At 47.2% G+C, this 18,092-nt stretch overlaps 1 protein-coding gene across 1 annotated transcript; it reads right to left on the bottom strand.

The window, feature by feature from the left end:
• Positions 1-4,232: 4,232 nt before the first annotated feature.
• Positions 4,233-5,519, bottom strand: LOC125517221 (dirigent protein 2-like). Its single transcript, XM_048682699.1, has 3 exons — positions 5,128-5,519; positions 4,768-4,960; positions 4,233-4,473 (listed from the first exon to the last, which is right to left on the bottom strand). Exons 1-3 carry the CDS (start codon positions 5,424-5,426, stop codon positions 4,459-4,461), a joined length of 507 nt encoding a protein of 168 aa, XP_048538656.1. The 5' UTR covers positions 5,427-5,519; the 3' UTR covers positions 4,233-4,458.
• Between the last annotated feature and the right edge of the window lie 12,573 nt (positions 5,520-18,092).

Genomic DNA, 18,092 nt, shown 5'->3' with positions numbered 1-18,092 from the left:
AGTAATTCATACACTGGTTAGTCGGATGGAGAATTGATGATCAAGACAGCGCCGACCTCCAGCTGCTGCAGTTTCTTTCTTGACGTTGCCAGTCGCGTCCGGATAACGGCAGCGCCGTTCCTGGTGTAGGCATTCTTCTCGAACTCCTAGCATGGCTGAGCAGTTGCTCGCCTCGTGACAAAGACGTCGCACTTTGATCTAGTCTGTGATCCCTAGAACTTGTTCGAAGGGAAGGAGGCGGCACGACGGCAACGCAATCATCGGCCTAATCCAATCACACGTTAATCACGGGAAGGGTGGTTTGTTTTAGCAAACATGGGAAGGGTAGTTTTTTTTTGAGGCAAGTAAGGGTAGTTAACGCTAGGACTTAGGACTAGCAGCGGGCCATGATTGGTCTTTACAATGGGCTTTCTCTATTGTCTCTATTTTCGTTTGAGTTGGAGGGGGCCAAGTACTTAACTTAGGGAGTATAGATGGACAACCGTTTGCAGATGAGTAAAGGACAAAAAATTTGCTCATATCTTAACTTAGCGAGACCGTCAATTTCATTGAGAAGCTTGGTGGAGGCATAAATATAGTGCATATTGGTTTTCTTATTCACCCTGGGGTCGGGACCGACTATTTACATGTTGCCTCAAAAACAATTGCAGCTAGTCGATCTTGTGAGAGCCCTTGGTTTGGAAATGGACAACTGGGTCATCATCTTCTTCCTCCAATCATTATACTTCCCATGAATTGTTTACCTTCCCGCGCCCACACACACATGCCAAGCCTCAGACTTGCCTCCACTTGCAACGCTGGTGCCAGCCGCATTGCCGCTGGTTCCGGTTCGCTCCCAGCTCAGCCTCACTGGTACCCCTGTTTGCGGCCAAACACAACGTCAATAACAAAAGATGGTGACAAGGACTTCCTTATAAAAACGGTCAGAGTAAGTTCATTTCTAAAAATATATGTGAAGACGAGAGGCTTAGTCATTTTATTCCTTTGTTTGACGTGCCTTGCAAGAAACTGTAATGGAAAGGAAAATCTATCCCGTAGAACAGAATCTTTGATTAGAGCTAGCATGACGTGCTTGTCCTTGTGGTTGTCAGGGACTGCTCGTGCAAAATGTTCAGTGAGCAGCTCAGCAAAAGCAGCAAGGTCAAGGCTTCTCTAGAGCATTTTGGCTTGTAATGGAGCACATGGAACGGTGCTACAGAACATCCGGCGGGGCTGACACGTGAAAAAATTTAGGGGTACTCACAATGGGTAACTGTGCCTTCCTGGTTATCACATGGTAATACTTGCTATTCCCTCCGGTCTAAATTAATCGGCCACCTAGTTTTGCCCTAGCTTGGTCGGACTTTAAGTTTAACCAAATTTATTGAAAAATATATCAGCATGTACCACAAAAAATTTAGTTCTTTTAGATTAATCTTGTACAATCTTTATTTGATATCGTAGATCTTAGCATATTTTTGCATATATTTATCAAACTTAAAGCAGTTTGACATAGGACAAACCTAGATAATTAATTCAGAATGGAGAGTATGACCCACAATTCTCTAGTACATGGGGTAAATAAAGATCCTTTCTTCGTTAATAAAAGAAGGATAGCTTGTCCTAGATAAGGCAATAAGTCAACCGAAGTTGTCTTAATTTTAGAACCGCTATTGATCCTATCTCTATTTCGGTTAGGTCGAGAAGGTTGTCCTCCAACCTCCTACCATCAACTCATCCAGACTATTTTGTTGGAGCCAATGCCCAGCGCAGGACAATGACTTTCATGTCTCATTAGATTGTTTGCAGGACCTCCATCGGTGTCTGTAATGTAGCATGTAACCCAGAGCTAGGAGACAACGTATAATACATTATCCATAAGACAAGAACCGCTAGAAGGCTTGATCATATAGGACAAAAAATATTGTAGCTCGGACCTGCTATGGTGTTTAAATAATACAGTTTATCTAGGAGTTGTTTGGACTCCATGCATGCATGCCAAGGCCAACATGTATATGCTCTAGCTTATCCCATTATGCCAAACCTATATATTATTATGACAGAACCACATATCATTTAGAAAGATTCTATATTATCTGGAGTGCCACTTGCTTTGAATACCGCCAAATATATTGTCAATAAAAGGAGATGGGGACACGGACTGCCTTTCCCTTAAAAGAATGGTTGAAGTAGTTCGTTTGTGAAGTATATGTGAGAAGACCAGAGCCTTAGTCATTTTATTCCTTTTTTTATGCGCCTTGCAAGAAGTGTAGTGGGTTATAACTTATACTTCTGTTTTTTCTTTTTTATATCTGATATGTTGTCTCCAGCATATATTCACATGAACCGGCCACTTACTATAAATTTCATTGAAGTTTCTTCATGTGAGTTGAGTTGCTACCATTTATATACTACAATTCAAACTATGAAAGAACAAATACTAAATTCTGGAATGCTTGGCAGAAATGAATTTATCTTCATGCAGGGTGGATGATTGGCTAGGGTGGAGCCCGTATATCTGCATTCACGCTTAGGGTTGGCGCACAATGGCGGAGAACTTGCACTAGTCAGGCATGTTGTCATTAGTTCCATATTTCTAGTGAATGCAGTGGTGGGTGTAGCACCGTACCATTAGTAAAAGCTAGAACTAATAAGGCCGTGCTCGTTGACGTTCATTGGGACAAGGGTCGATTTTTTCGTGGAGTAGATGACGAGAGTTGTTGCCTCCACGAACATATCGATGATGTGCTCGAGGTGGGCAGCTGTATCAGCATTCTAACGAATGATTATGAGTGTGTCATAGGAGAACTGAAGCACGCTGGTAACCACCTGGAAGAGGTAGGTTAAGAGGAGCTCCCCCTGTTGTGGACACTCTTCTAGTGAATCCACTTCCCTGGGATCCTGTTGAGGACAACGGCGGATCGCGTGGTCTGTAAGATAGCATCCATCCACCCGCACCATCTGGGTGGGAACTCATGAGCCTCGAGGATTCGCTGAATACTTGACTAATTGATGCAGTCAGGTGCCTTGGCAAAGTCGAGCTTGAGCACAAGCATGGTTTTGGCGTGCTTGTGGGAGCACTAGAGTCCCCATCGCCTAGACGAAGTTCCCCAAGATGATGGAGTCCGTGATGAACCCTGACTGGTCAGGATCAATAATCTCCCAAATTTGTCACTGCATCCTAGGTGTGATGATTCCCTTGCATGGGATCTTTATGTTACAATTTTGCAAGGAAACCAAACGGTAGGAGCCTAGGGTGAGGATCTTCTCCTTTTTCGGGAGAAACACGATGAGCATGTACAGTTGATGCTACCTAGATTGATGTCACTATTATGGAACGCATGGAAGAGGCGCTTGTTGTCGGGGGAGACGGAGGCCCGAGCGACCGGTAGAGGCTGGGGTCCAGACCACCAGGGATTTCCATTAAGTTTTTTCACATGAGTTGTGTTGCTACCCTACTATTGTCACACTGTGAAGCACAAAATACCGAAGTTGTTGATTGCTTGGCAGCAGTGCAATAATCCTCATGGCAGAGGAGTTGATAACATGATGGAACCCTTAGATTCATGGGGACCTGTCACGTCTTAAGAAATAGTTGGACTAGTTTGATTCATAAATATATGTGAAGACAACAAGCTTAGTCGTTATATTATTTCTGTTTGGCGGCCTTGCAAGAGATATAGTTTTGTTTTGTTATACCCAATAGATTATCTAGAGCATGTACTCAGAGGAACTAGCCACTTGCTATGATTTTGGATCAAAAGTTTCCTGTAGTTGCATTGTTACTATTTCTTCTACTACTGCTTACACTACAAAGCACAATATACTAAAATGATTAATTGCTTGGCACTAGCGCAATTATCCTCACAACAGGGGAGTTGTCAACAAGATGGGTAGGTAGATCGAGAAATGACCAATAGGATGGAGCTCCGAGATCTATTAGGACGACCCAGCCTTCCTTTAAAGAACAGAGGAGTAGTTCAATCACAACGTATATGTGAAGACCATGGGCTTAGTCATTTAATTCCTCTTGTTTGACTAACCTTGGATGAAACATAATAGTTCAATAAATGATCCACCTACTATGATTTTCAATTAAATTTCTCCATCTAAGTCGAGCCTCACGAACACTCGGTCAGATGGCTCAGTCCCGTTGCTGCATAGACGAGCAAAAGTACTTGTTCAACTTATGGACACAGTGTAAGGCCAACTAAGCCACACTTTTCTCACTTATATAAGATGTAGATCATACGTATAAGGTATAAGATCCAATACACTCAATCAAACATTACATTAAAGGTTGAACATCGGAAACATGGATAATCAGCTCATACACTTTAATCCATGCATTATTTTATATAAAATAAAACAGGTGAATCTTCACACTCGCAACACTGATAGACATCAATATGATCACTATTTTCATAGATATTATTAATGTTCCATGAGAAGTGTCTTTTCATCGGGCAGTTGATCCCATCATGCGCCCTTGACCTGTGCAAAAATGGGAGAAATTTGGTCAAGGATATTTCTCTAGTCTTAGAAAATATATATGTAGAAATTCCATTCACTGGATTTTTAGTTTAAGTTAATCTAAACTAACTAGTAGGTTGAGTCAAGTCTGTTCATTAGATCATCAAGGTAATTCACTATAAAATATAATTATGTAAATACCATAAATAGTTGGTACATAACGTTATATATACACCACACCGACACACATTTGAAGTGTAAAAATATTCAATTGGTAAATGGTGCTTTAAATCGATAGTGTTTCTTGGTACTTACAACTAGTGCGCTCGGGGGTGTGTAGAATGCGCGAATATTCAGTTCCCGGATACTCTCAATGCCAGCAGACTCCTGGAGTATTTTGTATTTGATAGTACCACGTGCCATAGTAAGTTCTCCAGTTCCACCGATAATGGCCCATTCCCCCACGGGATTAAAAATCCCCATCACCTGAAGAGTCGCTCCCTTGAAGCTAGTTCACACAAAAAATCAGAAGTCTCAAAGAAGTTACACAATTCTATGCCATCTAACAAATAAAAAGTATGTGCTCGAATATACTACGATAATGCCTTTAATATTAGCACTAGATAAGGATAACAGTCATGGAATTATTTATTGTGCAAGTACAAAAGGTTTTACCTTCCCTCCACAAACGCAAGGTTGAAAGAATTGTAATAGCCAACACTTGGTTGATCAGCCATGACATGAATGCCTTGTGCATGACCAACGACCTTTGCTTTGAAATCTGGGGCATCAACTATGGCCCAGTTATTAACAGCAGTGATACCAAACAAACTCTCACCAGGTTTAGTTGGTATGATAGTCTTTTGATTGGCGTTTGGTCCTACGACTTGGTGCAAGTACAACACCAAGTTTAGCTCCTTTTCACAGGGTAGGCAACATTGAGTATGGTATGTTTCGGGAAGAGGAGTGGCCATTTCAAGCCTAGGCTTCAAGCGGATGGTTGTGGTGACTAGCTATCCGAAAGAGAAACTAAGATTTGTGTGATGGCTTTCTATGTGCTATGCAGTGCAGAGCGAGGTTGTATTTATAGCCTGGAAGTAGTAGGCCGACTCAAAAAATATATATGCAGTCCTTACAATTAGTCATTTTATTCCTTTTCTTTGACTAGCCTCTGGAAGAAGCATAGTCTTATTTTGTATATCTTATAGATTATCTGGAGTGTATACCTAGCTTTGAATTTTCTTACACACATTGCTAGCCACCTAGGCTAAATTTAGTTGGGGGCAGCTCATGCAAATATGCCATTGGTGTGAATAGTAGCATCACCTAAACCAGCTGTTCAATTATGGAAGGGGTGATCATCTAAGAGAGAATATATGGTAGTTCGGACCAATTACATATTTAAAGCAATAATGTGTGCCTAGAGTCATTTCAACCCCATGAAAGCATGTGAAGGTCGGCAATTATATGCTCTAGCTTACCCGGTTATGCCAAAAAATGTCTTATGACCAAACCAATTCTATATTAATTGGAGTACAACTTGCCTTGGGTACCGCCAAACAGTGGAAAGGATAAGGGCTCTGTACGTGGGAATAATTTAGAAACTCGAATTATATTTGTTATGTGTTTGTACAACATTATGACTAATTTGGTCCAAGCCCCCAAGTTCCCAATGTGCGGGCCATGTGTCCTAGGCTGCACAAGTAATCAGCAACACTATAGCCCGGTAAGAGACGTTTTGTACGATAATATTTGCATGGCTCAGTTGCAATACAAGTAGACTACAAAAATTTGACGTTATGTTATTGGAGTACAACTTGCCTTCGGTACCACTCGCAAAAAAAAAAAAATAAGCCTTCGGTACTGCCAATAAGAAAAATGGGGACAAGGACTCTCTTAAAAGAATGGTGGGAGTAGTTTGCTTCCAAAATATATGAGAAGACGAGAAGGTTAGTCATTTTATTCCTTTTGTTTGACTAGCCTTGCAGGCTGCATATAGTTTTGCATTTTTTTTCTAACATCTGATTGATTATGTACAGCATATACTCGCACAAAGGAGCCAATGGCTATAATTTTCAGTGCAGTTTCTTCATGTCAGATGCGTTGCTAGCTTCAGAATACGGCAACTCGGCATTAACGTATCAGCAGGGCCACGACCCCAACTCCTCTCGCGACCCCCGTGTCACCTCCCCCGGCGGCAGTGGGGGAACCCTAGCCGCGCCGCCGCGGCCCCCTCCCCACCTCGCCCCAACTCCTCGCCGTCGCCTGAGGCAGCTGCCGGGCAAGTCCGGGGCGCCAAGAATGGTGGCGGCGGGATCTCGGCTGCCCTGCCCCTGCGTGGGGAGTCCCGGATCTGGAGCGGCGGCTCCTTTGGAGAGGCACGGCAGGCTCCGGCGAGCAGCCGTGCGGGCGGTGGATCTGGCGTCCTGGCCGCGCAGGCGTCGGGATTCCAGTGGTCGTTGGCGGCTGGCGGCGGCTTCCGCGGCGGTTGGTGTGCGTGATCTGGCGCCTCCCCTCCTCCCCTATTCGGCGTGCGGGCCAGCCTAGTCGGGTCGCGCTTCCCTTGGTCGCCGGTTCTCTACAGGAGGCGTTGTTGGTGGCGGGGATCTAGTTCGGGCGAAATCCCTGGCCGGCCGTGCCAACTGCGACACCTAGGGCGCCGTTCCCCTCCTTGGAGGCGTCGGTATGGACTGATCTCCTCACTTCCCCTTCCCCTACGTCTCCCGGGCGAAAGCCCTAACTTTGTTGGGTGGCGGCGGCGCTCACGACGCCGTTCCCTTCTTGAAGGCGCCGCTTTGGGAACCTTGGGGTTGGGTGACGCTTGTGGGTGGTCGGCGATGGCGGTGGTGCGGACCTATACTAGCATGGATCTACGTCCGTTGCTTGGAGATGGACTCGCGTAGGTGGAGGTCGTCGTTTGGCGTCGTGGTGGCGTCCATGGCGGAGGACCTTTCCAAGGCTCGCGTAGGTGGAGGTCGTCATTTGGCGTCATGGTGGCGTCGATGGCGGAGGACCTGCCAAGGTTGACACGTCAATCTACTCTGAAAATGGACTAGTGGAAGATGGCGGCGATGACACATGTGAGTGCGTCGGACCGGTTTGTGCCCCAGACCTGATAGATGGCTCGCTCAAGGCCTCCGGCTTTAGATATTAGGCTTAGGTGAGAGGTTTGGGTATGTGGTCCGGCTTGCACCCCTTCATCATATGGATAGGAGTAGCGGCAGATGTTGCCAAGATGGCGGATTCAGGCATATTGTTGTTTTACTTTGTAAGGTCCTCGAGAATAATCAATAAAATGGCCGCACGCATCTCCCACATGCACATGCAGAGGCCGGGGTCATCCAACCTTTCTAAAAAAAAGATGCGTTGCTAGCATTTCTTATAGTAATAATGATCAAACAATGAAGTAAAAAATACTGAAACTCCTGATAGTCCTGATAGCTTGGAAGCAGCTCATGGTAGAGGATTGGCCGAGATGGAGCCCGTAGATCTGGATTCATCCTTAGGGCTGGTGTTTCATGGTGCGTGAGAAGTTTCACCGGTCGTGCATTTTGTCTTCCGTTCCATCTTTCTAGTGGAATGGATAAGGGTTCTGTACATGGCAACACATGTCCCGATAATGCCTCTCTCAATGGTTTGTTTAGTCATATTCACCCAGAGTAGCATCCCACTAGGCACTCACAACACACAACAAAACTAAGATGAAGCTATAATCACATCTGGAATTTTACTTACGTGCTAATAGGGTGTGCATGTAACCTTACGGAATGATAACAAGGTGTTAAGAGACACTGAACAGATCTTTTTTGTCAAAATGAAATGCATTTCTTGAACATGATTTAAGACTTCTCCCAACAACTTCCTCTGGCAGACAACATAGGTGTTCATGAATCTATACATCATTTAGTACCCTAATAAAAGAAAACAAAACTTATGCCCATGAATTCGAATCTTGACAACAGACTCGGCATCATGTGGTTGCCGGAGGTTCTGCCGGAGGGCTCTTGCAAAAAGTCATATCAGCAGCTCAGCAAAAGTAAAGAGGTCGAGGCCCATGCCCACGCCTCCCGTGTTGTCGGCATGACCACAGTAAGTTCCCCTCCCTCCGCTACCGCTTACAATCAACTATGCTCCCACCGCATGAAAGCTATGGAGCCATCTCATATGATATGTGTTGCTCTATAGAGAAGTCAAGTGCAGCAGATTGGATGATGCTGAGGATCAGAGTGGCCATTGCCAGCTTCAGACTTGGTACATGACAAGAAAATCCACCAATTTTTAAGCAGTGTGCATAAAAAGGGCATGTTAGGTGTTCTCCTAAGATCTAACAAGGTCACTGTGCCTCCCAATTCCAGTACTATTAGTATTGTCGCTGTTGAATGTAAGGGTGACTTCTACGTGGGTGGACAAAGCAAGAAAACATCATTGGTGGCTTTCAGCTCCTTTTCCCTTCAAGTTTTTGTTTTCCTCCAATATCTTAGATGGACTGAAGATAAAACGAAGGTAAGCGAATCTAAATTCATATCACACTCACTTTTGACATCCTAAGGCGGGGGTATATATAAGGCTTGGACACATCTCTATTCTCTAATCTTCGTTACCTATTCCTATGAAACAAATATGCTGTAAGCAGGGGATATGTGTGTTGAGAAGGTCATTCATGAATCGTTTGTCATGATAGTTTTATCATGCGAATAGACTGCAGAATGATGTGACCTTCCTACATGCATGTTTAGTTTTCGATCTCCAGCCAAAAACAAGGTGAAGGGAGATCTGTTGTATTTAGTTGGAGGGAACTCACATCAAAAGAATGAAGAGAAGGTTCCTAAATGAGTGAGTTGTTGACCGGCCACTGTGTTTCCAAACAGATTAATCTTGCATGATCCAAAGTAAGTAACCTTCATGTAGTATAATTAATATCTATGCTTCTTCATCGGTGCATACTGTGCAACCTCGCCGGCAACGAACATCCATCCATGTCCTTCCTCTTAGCAGCCACCAAATTATTCAGATACAGATAACACTGGGCTACAGCGAACAGGAATGCTAAACTGCTGCTCTCCCTGTTGTACACACCCAGCAAAAGGACCAGCAGCAAGGCAAATCCAGAGCAGATCGTCTCAGCCTGGGATGTGATTCAGCGATGCTCGATTCGACTCCGGCCGAGCAGTCACCCTACAGTGCAGGCCCCAACAATTCTTGAAACTGCAGCACACTAAAATGCAGTTGTACAAGCAATCGCAAGCCCAGCATTCCCCTAGCTAGCAGAGGAGCGATTAGGGATCGGGCCTATTATCCAATAAAGTGGCAGCATCCTTCGCAGGCTCCAAACTACAGAAGTGCAGTAAAGTTTCTCAACAGGTTGAAGCTTTAGTTAATCCTGTGAAAGGCTGATTTGACACACAGCCGACACCTACCCAGTACCAGAATTATGGGCGTACTATCATCAGCATTGAAACAGATGAAACCACAGTTCCAAAAGTTTCTTGAACAAGTAAAATGGCAATGTTTTCTCAACCGAATAACAACGCCAATACTAGATACATAAATAGATAGCTCACAAATCTGAGTATAGATCCAAGCTTCTGCTAAACCTGGAAAAATGCTCAAGCACATATCTGTTTCGTGCCGTCGAATCCAAAACTGAATATCCTCCGCAGACATTTTTTTTTAGAACGGAGACGCTAGAAGCGTCCGGCTTTAACTTAATAAAGCCCACAACTTAGGCAGCGTTTACAGACGAGGACTAGGACGAACGGAACGAGCGCGGAGGCTCAGGTTACGCTGGCGCGAGAGCACAGCAAGGTCACGGACAGGCCATCGGCCAAAAGTAATCTAAGCGAGTCCATTACAGGCCAAAGGCCAAGAGCATAGAGCGCGCAGGCTCGCTCGCTAGACAAAAGAGACCACTTCACGTCGTAGAAGCAGCGGACGGCTCCCGAGCCAGAACGTAGACTTGGCGAAGACGATCTTGAGCTTGCTTCATCTTCTCAGCATCCTTGTGCTTCGCCAACGGACTCCACTGCTGCGTAAGAATGTTGCATTTGTAAAGAATATTAGCAGGGTGTGATGGGAAGATTCCTTCGATGGCAAGTTTGTTCCTTGTAAGCCACATAGCCCAGGCTAGGGCAGCGAGGCAACTCCAAAGCACGCGTTTACTGCCCCCCATCGTCGACACAACTATGGCCGCCAGGTCAGCGGCCGAATGCGGGTCCCAATTGGTGTTGGTTGCCTCACGAACTGCACTCCAGGAAAAACACGCTAGAGGGCAGCGAAGAACACATGATTCGCATCTTCCATGGTGTTACAGATGGCGCACAAGCCGGAAGACGGGCCGTTGCGTTTTGCAACATTGGCCGATGTGGGGAGTCTATTGCAGAAAAGTTGCCAGAAGAACACCTTGACTTTTAGCGGAATACGGGCGTTCCACAAACCCGTCGGCATAGGGAAGGCCGGTCCCTGATCTAGGCACAGCCTGCGGTAGAGGGATTTGACCGTGAACTTTCGAGACGGGGTGAGAGCCCAAGTAACCGCGTCAGCGGACGTGGACAGTGTCACCGACTGTGTCAAGCCAAGCAGCTCCTCTAAGTGTGCTTGTTCAAGGCCCGTTAGCTCTCTACGGAAGTGTATCGCGGGAGGGTTGGAGGCGAGGGCCATCGCGACCGTCATCTCCGGGTTGACCGCCAGGACGTACAAGTCCTGAAATTGGGCGCAAAGGGGCTGCGCTCCCAGCCATAGGTCAAGCCAGAAGCGGGCCGAGCGGTCGTTCCCAACGACGAACTTGGCGCCAAGGGCAAAAGCCGGGCGTACCGCTTGAAGATCGTTCCAGAAGGGTGAGCCCCGTGCCCTGCCTTCGAAAAAGTTTCCGTTGGGAAAATACTTAGCGCGCAGCAGGTCCACCCACAAACCGGTCGCCCCTTGCGACAACTTCCAAATCCATTTGCACATGAGTGCAATGTTGAGGATCCGTGTGTTTGTGATCCCTAGCCCCCCTAGGTCCTTGGGACAGCACACCGCGTCCCATCTGACCATATGGTACTTGCGCTTGGGTCCCGCACCTTCCCAAAAGAAACGGGACCTTGGAGTGTCCATCTTGGCATGCACCCCTTCGGCCAGGAGGAACAGCCCCATCGCGAACTGCGGCAGCGAGGACAGGCTCGCGTTTGTGAGAACTAGGCGAGCTGCAGAGGAGAGAAACTTCCCCCTCCACGGACAGACCCGCCCTCCCACTTTGGTCCAGAGTGGCGCCCAGCCATCAATGGTGATGAGTTTGGCATCCAACGGGAGCCCTAGGTAAGTGAACGGGAGTTTACCTAGTTTGCAATTGAGCTGGTCCGCAATACGTCTACTTTCGGACGACTCGAGCCCCATGGGCATCACTTCGCATTTGTGGAAGTTGATCTTGAGCCCTGACATAAGTTCAAATCTAATCAACAGGGCTTTGATCGTGGCCACGCTGTGCAGGTCCGGTTGGAACAGCAGAAGCGTGTCGTCGGCGTATTGCAGGTGCGATATCCCCCCTGGGATGAGGTGTTCCAACACCCCTTTGATATGGCCTGCCTCCGTTGCTTTCCATAGCAAGGTCGCAAGAGCATCTGCCACAAAGTTGAACAAGAGCGGTGACATGGGATCACCCTGGCGTAGGCCGCGCTTGTTCCGGAAGAAGTGCCCTACTTCTCCGTTCACCAAGACCGCAGTTTGGCCCCCCGAGACCAACTGCATGACTCTGTGTACCCACACCGGCGAGAAGCCTCGGCTCAGGATTTGTCTGAGGAAGTCCCAGTTGACGCGGTCGTAAGCTTTTTCGAAGTCTAGTTTTAGTAAAATCGCCGGTTCGTGCGTTCGCCTAAGTTCGTGGAGGGTCTCTTGCAACGCTAATGGTCCCTCCAAAATGTTCCTACCGCGTATAAAGGAAGATTGGGAACGACTAATTGTGTGGTGTGCGATCGGAGTGAGCCTAGTGGCACATCACTTGGCGCATATTTTGAAAGGCACATTAATGAGCGCTATTGGTCTGTACTGGCGGATGTTATCCGCACCCGACACTTTCGGTATTAGCGAGAGCACGCCGTAGTTTAACCTAGCAATGTCCACAAAACCTCGCATGAAGCCATTGCACACCGCGAAGATGGGATCGCGCAACAAAGGCCAGAAGTGTTTGAACATCGCCACCGGCCACCCATCGGGCCCCGGTGCCGTGTCTGTTTTCATGCTTTGTAGAGCATCGTCAATCTCCTTGGGGAGAAACGCGAGCCCCATCTCTTCGTTCTCCGACTCTAAGACCTTTTGAGCTGGCAGCCAAGCGTCCTCACTCAGCCTAGCGCGCTGGGGCTTGTCGGTCCCCATCAGGCTGATGTAAAATTCGTAGATGTGTTTGCAAATCTCCGATTGCTGGAGAAGGAGCCCCTGCTCCGTCTGCAGTCTAAGGATTAGGCATTTCCTACGTCGGCCATTCGCGTACGCGTGGAAGTAACCAGTGTTCGCATCGCCCTTGAGCGTCCACTTAAGTCCTCCACGACGCCTCCAATATTCCTCCTTGGATCGAAGTAGCGCCTCGACTTGCCCTTCCAAGGCGTATCGATGCGCCCATTCTTGCTCCGAGAAAGGACGCGAGTCTGCTTGAGTATCGAGATTTGCAATCTCGTCGAGAAGTCTCGCCCTCAAAACTTTCTCGTCTCGCCCCTGGTTCGCGCCCCATCCCTTGAGGCTTGCACGCAGGCGTCCCCCGACCGCTGTCCAAAACTCCATAGGGCCTCGCTGCTGGCCCGTGGCTTGGACACTTCTCAACCATCTTTCCCGAAAGATGTTGTCGAAGTCAGGGACCTCGAACCATGCCGTTTTGAAGAAGAAACGTGGGCTGCGACGTATCCTATCTTCCCCTGAAGATAGGATGAGTGGAACATGGTCCAAGCCGATCCTTGTTTCAGCAAGGAGCGAGCATAATGGGAATACCACTTCCCATTCCGGAGACATGAAAGCGCGATCCAAGACGGATCGCACCGGGGCGAGTTGCTTGTTGGTCCAAGTGTACCTTGCCCCCGTCCTTGCCACTTCCCTAAGTGACATTGACGCAATTGCGCTATTGAACATGGTCACCCTTGACCAGTTTATGTTGTCGTTGTTTTTGTCCGCGCTCAATCGGATGAGGTTAAAATCTGCACCCACTAGAAGCGGGACATGGGATGCGGCGACTGCCAGCACCTTGGCTTTGAGTTCTCCGAGAAACTCTGCCGAACGTGAGTGATCTGCTGGTCCATAGACTTGCAGGATCACAAGCTTCCATAGCGTAGCTCTCACGCGAATATTGGCTGCAATAAAAAAGGTGCCTACCTCCCAGGACAGCACCTCATACATGGCACTGCAGATGCCTAGCAGCATGCCACCCGAATGGCCAATAGCCGGGCGGTGTTGCCAAATGAAACGCTCCAGAGGATCTATGGCTATGATGTCTTGGTGACGAAAATTAGCTTTAATGGTTTCCTGGAGCCCTACTATATCTATCCCTTCTTTCCTGATGTAGTCTCTTAGTTGGGTGCGCCGCCCCGAGTGGCCGAAGCCACGGATGTTCCATATGAGCATCCGCATCTAGATGACGCAGTTTCGCAAGCGCACACCCCTAGAGGTGATCGCCTTGGCCACGCGCCTCACCTTGCCGCAGCGAGGCGAGGGAGGAGCAGCAACCCCTGTTGCTGTCTCCTCTTCGGGCCGGAGTCTTAGCGACGTCGAGGGCTCATCCTCGACAGCCAGACGCTCCGCGTGTTGAGCAGCCGCCGCTGCGAGAGCCGCCTGAGCCAGCTCTTTAGCGCGCACCAGCGAGATTAGCTCACTAACCCCGCCCTCCCCAATTGGCTCGACCCCACTCTCCACTAGTAGAAAAAGGGTCAAACGTGAAGCACATTAGTGCCGGTTCCAACGGCTAGCCGGGCCGCTTTCATTAGTACCGGTTCGTGGCGAACCTTTAGCACCGGTTCGTGCCACGAACCAGTACTAATGAGAGTGGTGGCAGGATGTTGTCAGAATGGGGCCCCTCCAGCCCCTTTAGTACCGGTTCTTGGCACAAACCGGTACTAAAGGTCGTCCTACATAAACCCTTCGTCCACCCGAGCTCGGTCTGTTCTTCCCCTTTCCCCTCTCCTCTCTGTTCTTCCCCTCTTCGTCTCGAGCTCATCACACATTTTGCCCAAAATTTGTCAAGATTTGAAGGCCCCATCCATTCAAATGATCACAAAGGTTAGCAACTTTGTCCTTTCATCTCTCATTGCTAGATTAGCTCTTGCACTGCTTTATATAGTGATTAATTTGTGAGTTTACTAATTTGGGAGGATATATATATATATATGTGCTAGTATTTGATTTATATGCAATTTGAGGTCAAAAATAACACTTAGTTTGCATATGTAGGTGTGGTTTACTTAGCGCCTTCTAAATCTCCATCGTAACCACCGTCGATCGCCCGCACCGTCCCGTCGCCGGCACCACCTTGTGGTGAGCCTCTTGTTCATGAAATTTTATATAAAAATTGATGTTTGTGTGATTTGGATATATAGTTACTCGTATAATTAGCTTACCCGTACGTTGTTTGTTATACATATAGTGCCATGGTTTTGATATCCGTCCCCGTTGGCCCTAGTCCTTGTTATGATTCGGATGTGGTATGTATATTCTCTTTTAAAACTAGTTGCATTTCGTATTTATGACAAATTATGCCCATGAAGTTGACATAGAAATTTTTTCTAGGAGGTATGTGAACCGGAAATTCCAACCGACCCTATTGCCGAGAGTTTAAATTTAGCTGAAAGAGAAAACGAGTACTTGAAAGAAAAATTGAAAAGAATTGAGGGGGAGAAGATGGAATTGGAGTTGCATGTTGCCGATGTCGTCGATGATCACAAGATGAAGATGGAGAAAATGCGCTTGAAGATTAGAAAGATTAGAAAATATGCCATCGATAGTGAGGCTTGGTATCATTATGCTGTTGGATCCATTGTTACCTTAGTTGCAATCTTGATCGTATTTGTTGTTGCATTTAAATGCTTTAGCTAGAGAGTTATTTGTTTGTTGCATTTAAGTGTTGTATGAACTTTGTGTATGAACTTGTATTAATTTGGTCTATTCGGTGTTGTGTAATGAAGATGAGCCGGCAATGGATGAACGATGACCGATGCTCTCCCCAGTTCGTTGAGGGCGTGCATACTTTTCTGCTTGCGGCTGAGGCAAACAAGCGGGCGGATGGTTTTATGCCTTGTCCATGTGCTCGCTGTAAGAATGGTCACAATTACTCTACGTCAAGAACCATTCACGTCCACCTGTTTAAGTCCGGTTTCATGCCCCATTATAATGTTTGGACCAAGCACGGAGAAAGAGGGGTTATGATGGAAGACAATGAAGAAGAAGAGGACGACGACAGCTATCCTGGCCATGGGTTCCCTGAATACGATGATACAACAATGGGGGAAGAAGCTGAGCCGGTAATGCGGGAAGAAGCTGAGCCGGCAATGCGGGAAGAGGCTGAAGAAGAGGCATCAGATGAGCCCGTTGATGATCTAGGTCGGGCCATTGCCGATGCAAAGAGAAACTGCGCAAGTGATTTGGAGAAGAAGAAGTTGCAGCGCATGTTAGAGGATCACAAAAAATTGTTGTACCCAAATTGCGTAGGTGACAAGAAAAAGCTGGGCACCACACTAGAATTGCTGCAATGGAAGGCAGAGAATGGTGTATCTGACAAGGGATTTGGAAAGTTGCTGCTAATGATAAAGGATATGCTTCCAAAGGACAACAAATTGCCCGAGAGTACGTACGAAGCAAAGAAGGCTGTCTGCCCTCTAGGATTAGAGGTGCAGAAGATACATGCATGCCCTAATGATTGCATCCTCTACCGCGGTGAGTACGAGGATTTGAACGCTTGCCCGGTATGTGGTGCATTGCGCTATAAGATCAGCCGCGATGACCCTGGTGATGTCGAGGGCCGGCGCCCCAGGAAGAAGATTCCTGCCAAGGTGATGTGGTATGCTCCTATAATACCACGGTTGAAACGTTTGTTCCAAAACAAAGAGCATGCCAAGGCAATGCGATGGCACAGAGAAGACCGTAAGAAAGACGGAAAGTTTAGAGTACCCGCTGACGGGTCGCAGTGGAGAAAAATCGAAAGAAAGTACGGGAAGGAGTTTGCAGATGACGCAAGGAGCGTATGGTTTGGTCTAAGCGCAGATGGCATTAATCCTTTTGGGGAGCAGAGCAGCAACCATAGCACCTGGCCTGTGACTCTATGTTTGTATAACCTTCCTCCTTGGTTGTGCATGAAGCGGAAGTTCATTATGATGCCAGTGCTCATCCAAGGCCCTAAGCAACCCGGCAACGACATTGATGTGTACCTAAGGCCATTAGTTGAAGAACTCTTACAACTGTGGAATGGAACAGGTGTACGTGCGTGGGATGAGCACATGGGGGAAGAATTTAACCTAAAGGCATTGATGTTCGTGACCATCAATGATTGGCCTGCTCTCAGTAACCTTTCAGGACAGACAAACAAGGTATACCGCGCATGCACGCACTGTTTGGACGATACCGACAGTATATATTTGGCTAATAAGAATGTGTACCTGGGACATCGTCGATTTCTTCCGAGCAGGCATCCCGTAAGAAAGAAAGGCAAGCATTTCAAAGGTGAGGCGGATCACCGGACGAAGCCTCGCCACCGTACTGGTGCTGATGTACATGATATGGTCAAGGATTTGAAGGTGGTCTTTGGAAAGGGTCCTGGTGGACAACCTGTTCCGAATGACGCTGACGGACACGCACCCATGTGGAAGAAGAAATCTATATTTTGGGACCTGCCCTATTGGAAAGACCTCGAGGTCCGCTCCGCAATCGACGTGATGCACATGACGAAGAATCTTTGTGTGACCCTGCTTGGCTTCTTCGGCGTGTATGGGAAGACAAAAGATACACCTGAGGCACGGGAGGACCAGCAACGTATGCACGGAAAAGACGGCATACATCAGGGTCATGCAAGCTACGCTCTTACCAAAGAAGAGAAGGAAATCTTCTTTGAATGCCTGCTCAGTATTAAGGTACCGTCTGGCTTCTCGTCGAATATAAAGGGAATAATAAACATGGCAGAGAAAAAGTTCCAGAACCTAAAGTCTCATGACTGCCACGTGATTATGACGCAACTACTTCCAGTTGCATTGAGGGGGCTTCTACCGGAAAACGTTCGATTAGCCATTGTGAAGCTATGTGCATTTCTCAATGCAATCTCTCAGAAGGTAATCGATCCATAAATCATACCAAGGTTACAGAATGATTTGGTGCAATGTCTTGTCAGTTTCGAGTTGGTGTTCCCACCATCCTTCTTCAACATCATGACGCACGTCCTAGTTCACCTATGTGAAGAGATTAACGTTTTGGGTCCTATATTTCTACACAATATGTTCCCCTTTGAGAGGTTCATGGGAGTCTTAAAGAAATATGTTCATAACCGTGCTAGGCCAGAAGGAAGCATCTCCAAGGGCCGTCAAAATGAGGAGGTCATTGAGTTTTGTATTGACTTTATTCCTGACCTTAAACCGATTGGTGTTCCTGAATCGCGGCATAAGGGCAGACTGGATGGAAAATGCACGCTAGGAGGGGAACAAATAATA

Source organism: Triticum urartu, chromosome 1, assembly GCF_003073215.2.
Source record: "Triticum urartu cultivar G1812 chromosome 1, Tu2.1, whole genome shotgun sequence".
NCBI lineage: Eukaryota > Viridiplantae > Streptophyta > Magnoliopsida > Poales > Poaceae > Triticum > Triticum urartu.
This window is presented reverse-complemented; position numbering and strand designations above follow the sequence as displayed.